At 39.2% G+C, this 18,489-nt stretch overlaps 1 protein-coding gene across 2 annotated transcripts in view; it reads left to right on the top strand.

Moving 5' to 3' along the window:
- STXBP5L (syntaxin binding protein 5-like) overlaps positions 1–8,449 on the top strand; it is a 526,662-nt gene extending 518,213 nt beyond the window's left edge. Inside the window, exons 25-26 of one of the 2 annotated variants that reach the window (XM_006864137.1) lie at positions 7,464–7,684; positions 8,222–8,449. In XM_006864137.1, the coding sequence (XP_006864199.1) occupies positions 7,464–7,684; positions 8,222–8,263 (263 nt within the window). In that variant the 3' untranslated portion in view covers positions 8,264–8,449. The remainder of the gene's footprint in view (positions 1–7,463; positions 7,685–8,221) is intronic. The other variant, XM_006864138.1, reaches the window with a different exon arrangement.
- The last annotated feature ends 10,040 nt before the right edge of the window (positions 8,450–18,489 follow it).

Below are 18,489 nucleotides of genomic sequence, written 5' to 3'. Positions count from 1 at the left end.
AAGTATCAATGCTATCCCCTCTGTACACAGGGTAGATAGGGACGGGCAACTTAGACATTGGCTACCTAAAATGAGGGGCAATAAAGGCACGAAGTGACTGGCTTACAAGGTTTCAAGAAGGAGTTTAGTTTAAGAGTATGGGGGGGAAAGAAAGAGTCCCCACTGAATAGCTGTTATCTTGTCCAGATGGGTCTGGTGAAAAGAGATGGGGATAAGATTCATAAGATTCAACAGTGAATAATATGCCTAATTGGAACTGTCACAATTGTAAAGGTAGAAGTTTTGCAAAGAAAAAAGGGGAGTGCTTAATTTTACAGTCCAGAAACAGAGGACCCTAAGACCACCAAGAGAGATGTGCACAAGCAGAATGTGGGACCTTATCCAGAGAAGCAGCAGTGCCAGAGATGGAGGCAGAGATGGGGGCATGGTGATGGGGAGTGGCTGAGGACTCTAGATTCATGGACTAAGAAGAGAAGGACTAAAAGCTGGTGGCCAGGAGCTGACTTGCAGAATGTGCCCTTTGGAGACGTAAATTATTATATATGCCTGAGTGGTTTTTGGTTGGTTGTTTTTTAAAAAGCTAAAGTGGATAGAGAGAAATACTGTTAAATGTTGGTACATGGAACGGATTTATAATCATTGTAATGAAACAACCAAAAGAGACTTACAGAAATGGAAGAATATACCATGCTCCTAGACAGGAAGACTTAACCTTGTGAAAATGTCAATACTGCCAAAAGCAGTTTACACATATATATAATGCAATCCCAATCCAGATTCCAAAGACATTATTTGAAGAGATGGAAGAAACAATCACAACTTTATATGGAAAGGATAGAGACCCAGGATAAGCAAAGCACAGCTTAAGAAGAACAAAGTTGGAAGCCTCTCACTCCATGATTTCAGATTTTACTACATGGTTACAGTGGTCAAAACAGCCTGGTACTGGTACAATAAAAGATACATAGATCAATGGAACAGAATTGAGAATCCAGAAATTAACCCATCCACATACAGCCAACTGATCTTTCACAAAGGACCAAGTACAATGAATAGGGAGGACATAGTTTCTTCAACAGATGGTACAGGCAGAACTGGAAAACTATATGCAAAATATTGAAACAAGACCTTTACCTTACGCCATATACTAAAAACAACTTAGCATGGATTAAAGACCTAAATGTGATTCCCAGAATTATAAAGGCCATCATTGAAAAAATAGAGACAAATTTTAAGGGCTCTAATACAAAGCACACACAGGCTACCAAACATTGCAAAAATTACACAGAGGACAAAATAGATTGGGACATACTAAAAATTTAGAAACTTATGTGCATCAAAAGAGTTCACCAAAAGAGCAAAAAGGGAGCCCACAGAATGGGGAAAAAAATCTTTTGCAATGACATATCAGGCAAGGGACTAATTTCTAAAATCTGTAGGAAATTACAACACCTCTACAAGAAAATAACAAATAACCCAATTAGAAAATGGGCACAGGACATGGACAGACACTTCACCAAGGAAGACATTCAGGCAGCCAACAAACATTTAGAAATGTTCATGATCATTAGCTATTTGTTGTTAAGTGCTGTCGAGTCAATTCAACCCATAGCGACCCTGTATGGGGTTTCCAAGCAGCAGCTGGTGAACTTGAACCACCAACCTTGCAGTTCAAACAACTTTGCAATCTGAGAAGGAATTCATAAAATTTGCATTATGATTTGCATTATGCAAATCATAACAAGTTATCATCTCACACCAGCAATTACAGGGAAATTCCAAAAACCAGATGACAGTAAATGCTGGTGGAATTGCAAAATGGTCCTAACACTCTGGAAAACAGTATGGCGCTTCCTCAGAGAGTTGAAAATAGAAATACCATATGATCCAGCAATTCCTCTACTTGGTATATATCCACAAGAAATATGAGCCATAACACTAGTAGATAGATGTACGTACACCAGTGTTCACAGCAGCACTATTTACAACAGCAAAAAGAGACAGCTTAAGTGCTCATCAATGGAAGAATTGATAAACTTTGGTACATACACACAATGGAATATTATGCTACCTTGAAAAATAACAAGGAAGCTGCAAGCCACCACATATGACATGGATGAACCTTGAGGACATTATGCTGAGTGAAAATAGTCACAAAAGGACAAATATTGCGTAAGACCATTATTATAAAAGCTTAAGAAAAGATTTGTTGTTGTTGTTGTTAGGTGCCATTGAGATACCCATGTTGTTGTTGTTAAGTGCCATTGAGTCGGTTCCTACCCATAGCAATGCTGAACAAGGTTTCTGAGGCTATAAATCTTTATAGGAGCAGAAAGCCTCATCTTTCTCCCGCAGAGCAGCTGGTAGTTTTGAACTGCTGACCTTGCGGTTCACAGCCTTATGCATAAAAAGGAAAAAAAAATCTTTGTTGGTTAAGGGGGATGAGTGGGAGTAGAGAGGGAGGGGATGGTAGAGCACAGGGTAGGAGATAGACACATCATAGTTTGGGTATTGGGAAGGGCAATACACAAGAAGGGGAAGGGGGTGGGAGAACAAGGTAGATAGGGGAACACTGAGGCAGGTTTACATGAGGTAAATAGTGATGTATACTCAACCTTGGAACAACAGGGCTCTGTGCTACAGGGATCGAGCCATAGGTTTGAATGAGTAAAAGCGGGGAAATAATGTTAAGATGCTTGGCTGTCTCATGAATATTGGTTTCCCTTGCCTACTATTGTAAAAAAGGAGCTTTGGTAGTGTTGTGGTTACGAATTGGGCTGCGAACCGCAAGGTCAGCAGTTCGAAACTACCAGCTGTTCTGCAGGAGAAAGATGAGGCTTTCTGTTCCCGTAAAGATTTACAGCCTCAGAAACCCTGTACAGGGTTGTTATGAGTTGGAACTGACTCCACAGCACACAACAACTATTATAAGGAGCTCTGGTAACATAGTGGTTACGAATCGGGCTGCTAATCTCACAGTCAGTAATTCGAAACTACCAGCTGTTCCGCGGGAGAAAGATGAGGCTTTCTGAGCCTGTAAAGATTTACAGCCTTGGAAACCCTGTACAGAGTTGCTATGAGTCGGAACCGACTCCATGGCACACAACAACAACAATTGTAAAATAGACACTTGAGTGAGATAGAAAGGAATATTGGGGAACATGATTACAGAAGGCTTGTAAGCCCATCTTTAGCCTACAATTGATTGGAATTCCTAAAAGGGGTTCTAGAACTTGTCTAATGAACTTGTGGAACCTTTGTAGTGTATAGGACCTTAGGTGGAATCCTGAGCCCCACCCAAAACCTTCTGAGGAGGGACATTCCCACTAGAAAGGACAAGCAGACCAGCTGCAACAGCTGAGGAACAGAAGATACTTCTTGAAAGAACGATCAGCTGGAAAAATCCAAAACAAAAATGACAATCTGCTTGGCTACTACAAGAATAAGTTGTTTGCTGGGGAGCCATCAAGGCAAGTAATCAAGTCCCTTCAGAACAAACCCCCCTCCAAGACTGAAACTCAAAGGGTGCACACAAGCAGGATGTAAGCTTGCTGGTGACCAAATTGGTCTACTGGTGAGTGGAAAAGGCAGCAATGAAAATATGGGCTGAGCTCAGTCATGTTCTATAGACTCCTGTTGACCTGGAGATGAGAGAGAGAAGAGGGATGGAGAGTCTGAAGTGTGGTGAGACCTGAGGACTCCTGAACCCATGGACAAGGACATAGCCATGGAGGGCTAGAACTGAGAGAGAAGCATCCAATTGATATGAAGTAAGGGGATACGCATAAGAACACTCAAACTTGCAGATAGTACCCATTTGACCTAGCCTCGATGGCTTGATAATCAGAACTTGACTAGAGAAAGAAAAAATAAATTTTGATAAAGGAAACAAGTGTAAATTGCTACAATTGGATGAACTTGACCTATACTTACAGGTGTAGCTCAAAATACCAACTGAGAGGGAAGGAGTCTTCATATCAAGTATCAATTCTATCCCCTCTGTATACGGGGTTGATAGGGACAGGCAACTTAGACACTGGCTACCTAAAATGAGGGGGAGAGAGCCATTAGAGAGATGAACATCAATACAACAGTGAGATATCATCTTACAATAGCATTAATTACAAAGCTCAAAAAAACAGAAAACAACAAATGCTGGCAAAGGTGTGGAGAAACTTGGGTCCCTCCTACATTGCTATTGGACTGTGAAATTGTGCAACCACTGTGAGAAATGGTATAGCACTTTCTCAAAAAGTTGTAAACAGAAATATCGTATGATCCTTCAATCCCTCTACTTGATATATATATCCTGAAGAAATAAGAGTTGTGACATGAATAGATATATGCATGGCCATGGTCACTGCAGCATGATTAACAACAGCAGAAACATGGAGACAGTCTAAATGCCCATCCACAGAATGGTTCACACAAACTTTGGTATATATACACAATGGAATACTATGCAATGTTTAAGAATAACAATGAAACTGCCAAACTCCTCTTATGGATGAACCTGGAGGACATTATGCTGAGTGAAATTAGTCACTATAGACACATGTTTTATTAGACCACTGCTATATAAAGTTAAGAAAAGGTTTTCTTGCTAAATGAAACATTCTATGATGGATAACAGGGGGTGGGGATGAAATTATTCACAGGTTAGAGGGTACACATATGGGTAACGGGACATGCAGAATACAACAAGAGGTTGGCAGAGCAAAGATGGAGGTAGCAAGAGACACAGGGTTAATGTAAGAGTTGGTACAAGGAGGGGATTGCAATCATTATAATGAAGCAAAGTATATGATTTTCTGAATGAAAAATGGGTGATCTGCCTGTAAACCTACTCGCAATTCACACACACAAAAATTTTTTTAAATGTGTACTTTAAAAGGCTGAATTGTAAAAAAAAACACCTAGATTCTTAACATTACATCCTTGAGAATACTCACTAAATTTCTGTCAAGACAGCTTTCTATCAATATTTTTTTCATATCTCATTAAAGTTAAATGAAACTGAGCTTTGTAACTAGAGAATTTTTTAGTCTTATTAAAAAGATAAAATTTTACCATATTTGTATTGCTATCCTCCATACAGATACCACATTCTCTAATATTTACAAAAAGAAAGAGAGAAGACTTAAAAAAAGAACTGAGACCTACAAAGACCAATATAAAGATGAACAGAGGTTGGAATGAAGATCTGGGCAGACATTTAAGTGAAAAATCAGAACTAAGATTTGAAGGACACTAATATGTATGAAAGGAGCTCTGGTAGTGTAGTGGTTACGAATCGGGCAGCGAACCTTAAGGTCAGCGGTTCAAAACTACCAGCCGCTCCACAGGAGAAAGATGAGGCTTTCTACTCCCGTAAGGATTTACACCCTCGGAAACCCTGTACAGGGTCGCTATGGGTCAGAACCGACTCGATGGCACTTAACAACAACAAACAAATATGTATGAGGCCATATGGGAGTCCTGGGTAGCAGGAATGGTTAAGCACTAGACTACTAACCAGGAAGCTAGTGTCTTGAACTCACTCAAAGGCCTCTCAGAACAAAGTCCTGGCAATTTTCCAAAAGTTTACAGTCAATTGCAGTTCTAGTTTGCAATACACGGGCACCACGAATCAGGATAGACTGGATGGCTAGGCAACTGGTTTGATTTTTGGTTTGGATGAGATCATATAAAACCAGCAATTCACCATATATGTGTTTTGTTGTTTTTAGGTGCCAACAAGTCAGTTCCCACTTATAGCACAAAGTATTATGTGTTGTTGTTAGGTGCCATCGAGTCTGTACCGACTCATAGTGACCTTATGCGCAGCAGAATGAAATGCTGCCCAATCCTGGGCTAACCTCACAATTGTTGCCACGCTTGAGTCCATCGCTGCTGCCACTTGGCCAATCTATCTCTTTGGGGATCTTCCTCTTTTTCTCTGACCCTCCATCTTACCAAACATGATATCCTTCTCCAGTGACTGATCCCTCCTGACAATATGTCTGAAATATGAGGGAGAAAGTCTGTCCATCTTGGCCTCTAAGAGCACTCTGGCTGCACTTCTTCCAAAATGGATCTATAGGGGTTTTTGGCAGCGAATGGTACCTTCAATATTCTCCACCAACACCATATAACTCAAAAGCATCTATTCTTCTACAGTCTTCCTTATTCACTGTCCATCTTTTGCATACATATGAGGTTATTGAAATTACCATGGCTTGGGTCAGGCACACCTTAGTCCTCAAGCTGACATCTTTGCTCTTCAACACTTTAAAAAGGTCTTGTGCAGATTTACCCAATGCAATACGTCGTTTGATTTCTTGACTGCTGCTTCTGTGAGTGTTGATAGTTGATCCAAGAAGAATGAAGTCCTTGACAACTTCAATTTTTTTTCCATTGATAAGAATGTTGTTTATTGGTCCAGTGGTGAGGATTTTTGTTTCCTTGACATTGAGATGCAACCCATACCGAAGGCTGTGCTCTTTGATCTTTATCAGTAAATGTTTCAAATCCTCTTCACTTTCAGCAAGCAAGGTTGTATCATCTGCATATCACAGGTTGTTTATGAATCTTCCTCCAATCCTGATGCCACATTTTTCTTCATAGAACCCAGCTTCTCGGATTATTTGCTCAGCATACAGGTTGAATAAGTATGGTGACTGGATACAACCTTGTCGCACACCTTTTTAAATTTTAAACCATTCAGTGTTCCCATGTTTTGTTCAAACAGCTGCTGCTTGGTCCAGGTACAGATTTCTCATGAGCACAGTTAAGTGTTCTGGAATACTCATACTTTGCAATGCTGCCCATAGCTTGTCATGATCCACACAATTGAAAACCTTTGTGTAGTCAATAAAGCACAGGTAAACATCTTTCTGATATTCTCTGCTTTCAGCCAAGATCCATTGGACATCAGCAATGTCCTTGTTCCACAGCCTCTTCTGAATCCGGCTTGAACCACTGGAAGTTCTCTGTCAGTGTATGATTGTAACTGTTTCTGTGTTACCTTTAGCAAAACTTTACTAGTATGGGATATCAATGAGATTGATGATTTCCACATTCCGTTGGGTCATATGAAACCCATAAAACGAAAACAAAATACATAACAGTGTCTCTTAGCATCTCTTTCTTACCCATTTTCTCCAAACCCGTACTCATATCAATTGTTGTTTTAAGTGCTGTCAAGTCGGTTTTGACCCATAGCAACCCTGTATAAGAGGGTTTCCGAGGAGCGGCTGGTGAACTTGATCCGCCAATCTTGCAGTTCAAACTTGGAGTTCAAATGACTTTGTAGTCAAGCATATTAACCTGCTGTGCCACACCAGGACTGCACTCATCTGCAAGACCAAATATGTCTCTTTTAGTGAGAATTATGACAGAAGAATTTAATATACTTTTGTTTTGGTTACTGACTTGAATGACTATGAATTTTTGACAGAATTGCTCTGGGTTGTTATTCTCAGTTGGGGAAGCAGCCGCAGGAAAAGCATCTCGAAGCCTTGCCCAGCACATCCCTGGACCAGGTGGCATAGAAGGGATGAAAGGCGCCGCTGGAGGGGTGATGGGAGAGCTGACGCGTGCACGGATTGCACTTGATGAAAGAGGACAGAGGCTAGGGGAGCTGGAAGAGAAAACTGCAGGCATGATGACCAGCGCAGAAGCATTCTCCAAACATGCACATGAGGTATACTACCACCTACGGAAATATAGGCAACTCCAGGTGTTAGTCTCTTTACTTAAGCTTTATATCTTCCATCATAAGTTCAGAGATGCCACCAGGGTGCCCTAGGTCTCATTCTTAGTACACAATTTTCCAATATTTGGGAGATTAAGGTTTAAAACACTTCTAAATCCTTCTTTATCCTAGAAGATAATGAAATGAAAATGATCTTATGGTTCTGACACTTTAGATCTATGTTGTGTATTAGCTGCTTAAAAGTATGTAGTAGCTCCTGTGATCTTACCAGGAAGGTGTAGGGGGCAGCAGAGGCTGGCTCCACATCCTCCAATTTGTCTCAGCCTTTACAAGTCATTTCCTTTCAGTCTTTACAGCTTGTTTTGTTTTTGTTTTTAAAATCTTCCACGGAAACAAAAGGAAGTCATACTGTTGTATACATTTTAAAATTTAGTTAGTTACACATGATTAGCTCAATATGGTCTTGCTTTGACTAACATTTTTAAAGATTTAAAAGATATCTTATGACTTTTTTTTCCTTTGCAGTTAATGCTCAAATATAAGGATAAGAAATGGTACCAATTCTAAACTTCTAGAGAAGCTGCAACTACTTTCAGAAACCATTATTCAGGGAAACCAGATTTATTCCCAGCATCACCATTCAACTTCTAGAAGTCAGTTTCTTCTACAAAACGTTCCATTACAGTCCACCTGAAGCAGTCATTAAGGAGACTATGAAAGATACTGTGTGATTCAAAGGTTGGAGCCCTGGTTACAATTCCCAAGATCTGGTGGAATCTGCCTTTCCCATGTGGACTGGAGCTACCATCTAGGCATGCTGTTTGCTAAGGATTTACATTTAGGAACTCTGGAGAGTCTTCTGGTTTGAAAAAAAAAAACAACAACAAAAATCCTGTACAAACAAAAGCATTAATGCACTTAATGAAAAAAAACAAATCTTTGCATGATAAATTAACACCTAAAGAGGAAAAGGAAAAAAAAAAGCATGTTGTGACAGAAGAAGAAGAAGAAAAAAAAGATGTATGGTAAACTAGTTTTATAAATTGGGCTACACCCTACAATTTAAAAATCTGCATTAGAAGATCAGTGCATTTCAGTATATTTGCCATACCCAACTGAAAAAGAAAACAAAACAACCCCCTAAAGCCCAGAGTTCTCTTCTCTTCTTTAACTTTCCTTAAACAAAAGACCAGCACATTATTGATCTTATGACAGGAGTCTGATTAACATTCTTCTCTCTCCATATTTTACATCATTCACAGTTTTCAATCATAATTAACTATTGCCAATACAGTAAATTATTCCCAACACAAGTATTTCCATTCTTATCACATCCAGAATGAATTGTTATTTACAACCATGCAGGTTTAGGTCCTCTCAAAGCACTTTTTCAGCCTGACTTGTACTCTGCAGGAGAGGTGATGATAGATTGGGGGAAATGAGACTGTAGGACCATGCAGTTAGTTTTGAGAACTGATTTCATAGAAAGTGAAATCTCACACATCCTAGTTTCAGCTTCAAAAGTGATATGTTTTTAAACACAGTATATTACTGTGCAGACCCAGTGGAGTCTTCAAAGGTGCTCCTAGCAGCCTGACATTCACAGACCAAACTGGTCATTCTCTTTAGAAACGATCCAGTAACACCTTGGTTAATGTTTTGAGAAAAAGATTCTCTGATTTATTACATTTCTGATTAACAAGGGCTTTCATTAGAAAATAGTTTTCAGTTTAGTACTTGGTATTGAAAATCTTTATAAAATGTAGTGGTATTTTTAGCTGTCTTGGCCTCAGTTGTTAACATTATGAACACCAGAAATATATGGGAAATTTAATGATAAAAAATCATTTTATCACTCATTAGGCAAAATAATAAAAGCCATGGGATTATGTCAACAGATGCCAAATGTCTATTCCTTATTAAAAACTCTTTGTATCATAACACAAAAGTCAAAATAAATCCAGATTTAACAGGGAATCCTTAAAAGTGAAACACAATAAAGATATCAGCTGTTATTTAACATGAGTCTGGAAGTCAAGTCACAGGAGTAAATACCCATCCTGCAAATATGCTAGTCCTACAAACTGAATCTTTAAGTATTTTAATTATTGAATTTTGGTTAATCAGGATATTACTGGAATTACATTTGTGTTTCTTAAGAATTCACCTTCTTGTCTGAAGTCCAGATTATTTTAATAGCCAAAAATATCTTCTTTGGTTTTTTTTTTTGTTTGTTTCTTTAGATGCTGCTTTTTTTTTCCTTCACGGCCCATCCTTTATAATGTCCTTTGTAATTTACAAATCATCTTTGTAAAGATGATTGAAGTAGCCAGAAAACGTATGCTGGGAAAGCATCTCTGAGAGTCCTTCAGTGCTCCTGAGGTCTTCAAAGAGCCTCTGCAGACATTTCCCAGACTTTTATGAACATCCCTAGTTTAACAGCCTGACTTGGGAATACAGACATGGCACATAAAATCACATGGTAAAAATATCAAGGACACTTGAAACCAGGATTTAGAAAAACACTGGCAGCTGTACCATCAGTATCAAGGACCCAGTTTTCTGACTTTCTGAAATGTTATCATCTCTATATTTAAAAACAAAACCTAAAAGGGTGAAATATTAGTTGATATTAGAAATAATGAAATTCCATCTAAAGTGGCATCAAATTCAATGACTATCTCCAAAGCCCCCAGTAAAATGTGATTTACTGTGTTTTCCATCAGGGTTTCTCAACAGCAGCACTATTGAGAGAGAGTTCTTTGTTGTGAGGACTGTCGTGTGTTATAGGATGCTTAGCAACATCATTGGCCACTATCCACTAGATGCCTGCAACAACCCAGTAGTGACAATCAAAAATGTCTCCAATGTTACCAAATTTGTGCCCAGTTGAGAAACACTGTCCTACATCACTTAGGAGACAGTCAGTGTGAATATTTTATATATGCTTTGTTTTATAAAAGTACATACCGTACATGCACAGTGTCTTATCAAGATAAATATTTACACTCAAAAGTTACCTGTGTGGTTCACATGCAATAAAATACTACTTTGGAGAAAGCTTATATGAATTAGTAAAAAATTTACAGAATATTCTACAGCATACAAAGAAACTACCATAAAGGACAATATAATATTTCACAGCAGAAGTGCTTAGAGTTTTGGCTTCAAATGAATAGATCAAATGTTTATAATTAGCACATCAATTGAAAGTAAACAGGTGCTTCTGACATGCCTGAAAAGAATAGGTCCTTTTAAGTAGTTTAATATGCATTCCAAAATTGTTTTTATAAACCCTTTCTTAATGTAAGGGTAACTTTATCCCATCAACTCCTGGTTAATGAAATCCAAATTAAAGTGGTCTTACTGTATTGAAATTATTTTTATAATTCAAAGAGATAGCAATAACAAGAATCTAACATGCATAGGCTTTTTCTCTTTGAACGTTTCCATTCCATTCTATTGCACTGATTTCAGCATAAATACAAACACACATCACCACCATCCTTGAAAAATAAGTACTATTAATCTATAGAATTTTTTGCATCTTTCTTCCTTGCCTTTATGATTTAAATATCTTCCCCCTATCTTGAAATGTAAGAAAAATATTCCTAGTAACCTAGAAGTAGGAGTGAAAATGACTGAGCCTTAGTTTTCATAAAAATTATGTTAAATCTTCTAAGGTATCATAAGAGGACATGGCCAGCAAACTACAGTGTCAACAAGTGGGCCTCATCTCCCTTGGACTCCAAGATATAAGGCCCTCTTAGCGTTCCAAAAGAATATGGACCTTTTAATTACATTCATCAGTGAGAAACTGGGAGTATTTGTTTTCTGGTTCTAATCACAGGAGCAATAATCCCTACCATGACCAGCCATGGTGGGGAGGAATGACTCATTTATCATTTACTTTAAGCAGTGATACTGACTTTGCTCCACACACTCCCTTGAGCCCCCAATCACCATCAGGGTCACTGTCTGACTGCAATTTCAGGAAGAGTGACAGAAACTCAGATGTTTCCAGTAATTCAGTCATAAAGACAGGAGAATTACTCAAAGAGATGAGTAATTTTCAAGTTAATAAATCAAAATACAGGTGGTCTTATCTCTCAAAAATTTAAGTGCTTTTGAGACAAGTCTAATACAGGAGATCCTTTTTCTGTGGCCCATATGTCCAGTTTTAAAGATAACATCTGTCTGTTATTTACATGTAAGGGACAACCACGGCTTTGAGAGAGAGAGAAACAGCAGTATGTGTAAGGGTGGGCTGAAGATGATTAAGAGACATGAGATTCTTGTTTATAATCTGGGCAGAAGGTGAAAATGGAGATCTGGGAAAGTTTAGTTAAAACTTTGGCTTAGGATCACTGAGTGGTCACAGCCTGCCCTTGTGGGGGGAAAAGAACCCTGGCCCAGAGAGGGCACATTAGTTCAGAGAGCTCAGTGTCAGATGAGGGTGAGGCACTTAGGTCTTACTCTTTGTGTCAGGAGAAGTGTGGTAGCCTTCACAGCCTCTTCACCTTTGTCTGGAGCCCTCACCACATTTTGGGTTGGGTACTAGTTCATGTGCACACTGCTCACAGCCAGCAATGCTCACCACTAAGTCAGGTAGTTGTATTGGATATTAACTCCAGTATGCCATTCCAGGGAGTGTGGTTATCAGCATAGCCCTGAAAAGATGAGATGCAAAAGAGCTAAGATCTGCTGGGAAGAGCATAGGTGTCAGCTTGGTACCTGAGGGTGAGGGTGAGGAGGGACATGGGAGCCAGAATAAAGTGGAAGAGGCACTGATGAAGAACCAGAAGCATAGGTGGTTGCCTTTATTTTTTTGCCTAGAAAAGTGATTCTCATCCTTGGCTGTGCTTAAGAAATATCTGAGAAGCTTTGAAAATTCCCTATTATTTTAAGCCCCTAACGTGATTTCAATCCAGCTAGTGTTGATAACCACTGCTTTATTATGGCCAACTTGAAAAGAATCCCTTGTCTATTTTGACCCCATCTTTCAGGGCTCAGGGAAGGCAAGTTGTGGGATTCAAAGTCTTGGCTGGATTGATACTTGTTGTGTGCAAATTTCTGACCAGGCAGTGTCACATTAATTCTTAATAACTCTGTCTTTGCAATATTCTCCTATGTCACTTGCTCATTAATTATTCTAATTCAGGTATCTAGGCTTTTGATTCCTTCACATATGATGATACCACAAGCTACCAGACATAACCCAATAAATTTGACAGCACGTAAAGCTAAATGGGATTCTCAGTAGTTGGACAGTTGTAATTCTCAAAACAAGCATTTACTAAATCAGGTCCAAATTAAATATTCATTCTTCTTTTGGAGGATACATGGGTACCAGGTACCTGTTCTGATACAGGTTTATTTTATTGGCGTTGGTCTTAGCAATAAGGGAGAACTAACTCTTCCTGTTGTCTTAGCTCTCACGACCACTTGAATTGACTGTCTTAGTTACTGGATGTTTGTTTAAAGGGAAAAGAATGCCTGTAACTCACTATCTGACCTCCAGTGTCCTAAAAGAGTGCTTCCACCACCAAAAGGGGAGAGTCCATCCTCTCCAAGACTGAAAGACACAAGGAGAAAAAAATCCAGAGTTCTCTCCACCCATAGTGCTTCCCTCTGGTCATGGCCCACCTTTCTCAACTACAAAGCCAGAAAATAAACTAGCTGGTGGTTTTCAGTTGTACACAGGATCAAAATCTCTATTATACTTTTTAGTAATTATGTGATGTTTTATTCTAGGAAATAAGAAACAGATGACATCATCGATGTATCTTTCTTTCATCTTCACAATTTTTGCATCTTTTCAGAAAATGACAAATTACTATTTTTCTGTTGCATTCAGCAATTGTGACTATACTTAACAAAATTCTTGTAGTCTGTAGAAATATCAATAAAATTGTATATGTTTGTACATAGATGCTCTCTTATGTCATGATGTCATGCACTAGTGATGGTTTTTGTCAAGATTAAATATGGACAGAGGTTAAGACCCTCGTTTGCAATACTGAGAACCGTGATTTTTCAGTGTATTTTTTAAAGGTGGGGGCATGGGGTGGGGAGCAATGGACAGCATACTTATTTGAACTAAAAATAAATGGGATCAAAATTCCCAAACACAAATTCCCCAAACTCACATATTTTACTATTGTTGGCTGCCATCAAGTCAGTTCCAACGTGTAGTGGGCCTCTAGGACTGCCCCTGGAATTTCCTAGGCTACTCGATGGCACTTAACAACAACAACAACAACAACATCACAGCAGATTGCCAGGTCCTTCCTCCCAAAGAGCGGTTGGTGGATTTGAGCCACTGACCTTTTGGGCTTCTTTAGATTTCATTAGATACTGTTAATATAAAAAGGCTAGAAGTGCTGAGCCATCAAATTTTACTAGAAAACTTTGAAGACCAATTTTAAAGATGTTGAATGATTTTCAGTTTTAGTGAGGAGCAAATAAAAATAAACTTGGTAAGAATTTTGCATAAGAGGTTGAGGCTAAATAACAAATTTAACATACAGACTTCATTTCCTCCTATCTTTTCAAATCAAACCTTATTCTTAGTACAAGCAGGATTATGCTATTATGTACTTATACCACCACCTAGTGGTTCTGGTGAACATTTGCTATCCCAACATGAAAAATTCCCTAGAAAGCCTCTGGCTTCTTGTCAACATAGTTAATATCTCTCCAGACACTTTCCTCACATTTATCTATAGTAACTTGAATTTTCCAAATCCCATCTAATTTGTCCATCACCACAATTTGCTTCCTAGTTTGGGATGTTTTTTATAGTTGCCTATAAAAAAGCATAATCCTAGGTGACAAAATGTCTTTCGATTCCTTCAGAATTTCCGCCCTCTCTCCCTTCTTTTCTTTCCCTAAAACACACTAGCACTCCTGAGCAGGCTGGTCTTGGTAGATCCATACAAACAAAGATGCCAAGGAGCAGGTGAGAGGCCCAGGCTCTAGGAGGTTGGAGTAGAGTGGGGAGGCAAGGGCCATCTTTGTATAGTCAGTCCTGGTAGCCTGTGTGCAGTAGGCACTGAACAGGGCAGAAAGGCTGATGTGGGATGGAAGAACAGGACCACACACATAGTCTCTAAGTATCTTCACAGAAAATACTTAAGACGCCAGACATCATCTTAATCAAGTGAATCAAGCTACCACCACCAATAACAGGGCGAATCCATGTTATGTGCCATTAGAATTTAATGATAACACAACAATTTCTTCTGTGGTATTTCTGTCAAAAATGCCTCAGGCCACCACGGGGTGGGGAATGGACAGTGAATAAAACCAAACAGAGGGTTTCTATAAAATGGCGCCGTAGTCTTCAAAGTTGTCACGGTCATGAAAAAAATCAAGGAAATATGGATGATACTGAGTTAAGGAGAGAGAAATGCAACTAGGTACAACATGTGACCTTGGATCCAACTCCTTTGCTGTACGTGACATAACTGGAGTTATTAGCAAAACTTGAGTATTGTTACCCACATGCGTGGGATTCTTTGTACATATTGTTAAAACCTTTAAATTTGAAAATTGTTTCCAAATAAAATACTGTTTCAACTTTGTTGAGTTACTTGCGTCTCAATGACAAGTAATTCAACGAAGTCTTCTATCTAACACAACAGCTGCTTGATGGGTGAATCATTGTCTATGAGCTGGTTTGGAATCCAACCATTATTAAAAATATTTACTTTTTACAAATTTGTTTTAACTATACAAATAATACATGAATGTATATTTGTAACCTAATAATAAAAGATTTAGACAAAATAAAGTGAAAGTCTCCCGTGGTCACCTCCCACCCTTATTTATCTATAGTCTGTTATTAGTTAGATGTGTTGCCTTCTAAACATTTTTCTAAGCTACAAACTTACTTATTCATTTACCTATTATGTCTTAGAGGTCTTTCTGTCAGTACTTATATATAAGTCATTCTTTTTAATTCATTTATACAATATCATGGTGTCAATAAAGATAATCTGATTAAACCTCCTATTGGTAACATTAGATATTTTCCAGTGTCTTGATATTACAAACAAGAGTGCAGTGAACACTGCTGTACATGCCTTTTGCATACATGTTGTTAAGTGCCATGAAGGAGCTTCAAAAGTTTGTAGAAAATTGTAATTAAAAGACAATGGAATTTTTCCATGAATTTTTTCATACTCCCTCATATATGTGCAAGAACTTCTCAAAAACAGATAATGAGAATTATTGAGCTAAATGACAAATTTAATCAAGTATATTAAATTGTTTGGTGCCATCAAGTCAGCTCTGACTCATAGCAACCCTATGCACAACAGAATGAAACACTGCCTGGTCCTGTTCCATCCTTACAATTGTTATGTTTGAGCCCATTACTGCTGCCATTGTACCAATCCATCCCCTTGGGGGTCTTCCTCTTTTTCGCTGACCAAGCATGATGTCCTTCTCCAGAGATTGATCCCTCCTGATAACATGTTTGAAGTATGAGAGATGAAGTCTTGCCATCCTGACTTCTAAGGAGCATTCTGGTTATACTTCTTCCAACACAGATTTGTTTGTTCTTCTGATATTCTTCTTCAATACCATAGCTCAAACATATGAATTCTTCTATAGTCTTCCTTGTTCAATGTACAACTTTGTACACTGAATATGTATATGAAGCTTAGGTTCAGTACACATTAGTCCTCAAACTGATTTTTGCTCTTGAACACTTTAAAGCGGTCTCTTACTGCAGATTTGCCTGATACAATCTGTCATTTGATTTTCTTGACTGCTGCTTCCATGTGTTGATGGTAGATTCAAGCAAAATGAAGTCTTTGACAACTTCGATATTTTCTCCATTTATCATTTTAAGATCTATCTTCAAGTACAATGCTCTCTGTGATACAGTAACATCCATACACCTACAAGGAAGACCAGTTACACTATCACTATTGTTCACATTCACCCACCAACCACTAAAGCCAGTGATGATGAACTTGAAGAATTCTACCAACTTCTTCAGTCTGAAATGCATCAAATGTAATCAAGATGTAGTGATAATTACTGGTCATTGGAATGTCATCCTCGCTTCTAAGGAACATTCTGGCTGTACTTCTTCCAAGACAAGTTTGTTCATTCTTCTGGCAGTCCATAGTATATTCAATATTCTTCACCAACACCATAGTTCAAATACATCAATTCCTGGGTCTTCTTTATTCCCTGTCCAGCTTTTGTGTGCAAATGAGGTGACAGGAAAAACCATGGCTTTGGTCTGGTGCCACTTAATCCTCAGAGTAACATCTATGTTTTTAACACTTTAAGTAAGTTTTTTGCAGCACATTTGATCAATGCACTGTCGGATTTCCTGACTGCTGCTTCCACAGGTGTTGATTGTGGAACCAAGTAACATGAAATCCTTGACAACTTCAATCTTTTCTCCATTTATCATGATGCTGCTTATTGGTCTAGTTGTGAGGATTTTTGCTCTCTTTACATTGAATTGCAATCCATACTGAAAACTGTAGTCTTTGATCATCATTAAGTGCTTCACTGCCACAAAGCAGCTGAGTGTGGCTAAGGATAATAATGTAGGTCCTCTCTTTTCTTCAGCAGGCAGTCTTCCAGAATTCCAAAGAGAGACAACTAATTTGCCTTCCTCCTCAAGCTAGCATTCACCATCTTCTCTGGGATCAACATAGAGGGAAGGAATCCAGGAGAAACGTCTCATCATTCTACTTCTGTAAAAATTTACAACCTCGGAAACCCTATAAAGGGTCACTATGAATCGGAACTGACTCTATTCCACCACCACCATGCTCTTTTCCTGGATCCAAAGATGTCCTTCTCTGTGCCCTTCCTGTCTGCCAGAGACCCCTCAGTCTTCATACCATATTTTCCTTCCTTCCCCACGTTGCATTGGCGTCTCTCCCTTCCCTGAGTCCCAATGGCCAATGTGGAAGATGACTGGGGGTACAGGGATAGTGAACAGGATAAAACATGCATCACACTGTGATATTTTCAAAATGACAGTATCTTGACTTCCGGTTTGCCAGACAGCCAGACAGCGCGGGTGAGTGAGGCTCCGGGTTCTGGGGAGGGGAATTCACGAAAACAAACCTTCCTGTGGTGAACCCACATCATTACAGCCACGGTAAGTCTCAGTACATCAAAATCTTAAACTAGCTTTTTTTTAAAAAAAATAATCACTGTACTGAGGAACTCCTAGCTTTGTAAACTTGAACCCGCCGCTGGCTGCGTGTAGCACAGCCCCAACGCCTTTCAGCGTGGGGGCGGAGCTAGAACCAACTCGCGCTGAAACGGCGCTTTCAGTAATTATTGAACATCGGGAACCACTGGGGACAAAGGGAAGAGAAAGTGAGGGTCATCTGCCCCATCATGTAATTTCGGCACTTGCAGTGGGCAGAGAATAATCAGGCAACAAACAGAGGAGGGGAAAAAAAAATGGCGACTGTTTGACGTCATCGGACAAGGGCTGTGTCTGCACAGTCAAGTGGCCTCTCACCTGCCTCATTACCCCCTCAATCCCCACACCCCCGCCTTCCCCAGACCCAGACCAGAGCGTGCCCTAACCTTCGGAGCATACGCACACACACCGCTGACCCCACCCATGTGACATAACAAGCTAGAGCCCCGCACGGGCCGCCCAAGTACCAAAATACATACTCATTTAAGTATTAGGGCCACGGATAAACATCAAACATGTCCAAGAAGCAAAAACAGATGACCATATCAGCACATGTCCAGAAAAAAGATAAAATATCTGAGACAAAGGGCCCAGAAGTAGA

This window comes from Chrysochloris asiatica, unplaced genomic scaffold (genome assembly GCF_000296735.1).
Source record: "Chrysochloris asiatica unplaced genomic scaffold, ChrAsi1.0 scaffold00061, whole genome shotgun sequence".
Taxonomy (NCBI): domain Eukaryota; kingdom Metazoa; phylum Chordata; class Mammalia; order Afrosoricida; family Chrysochloridae; genus Chrysochloris; species Chrysochloris asiatica.
The sequence above is the reverse complement of the archived record's forward strand: the minus strand, read 5'-3'. Positions and strand labels throughout refer to the sequence as shown.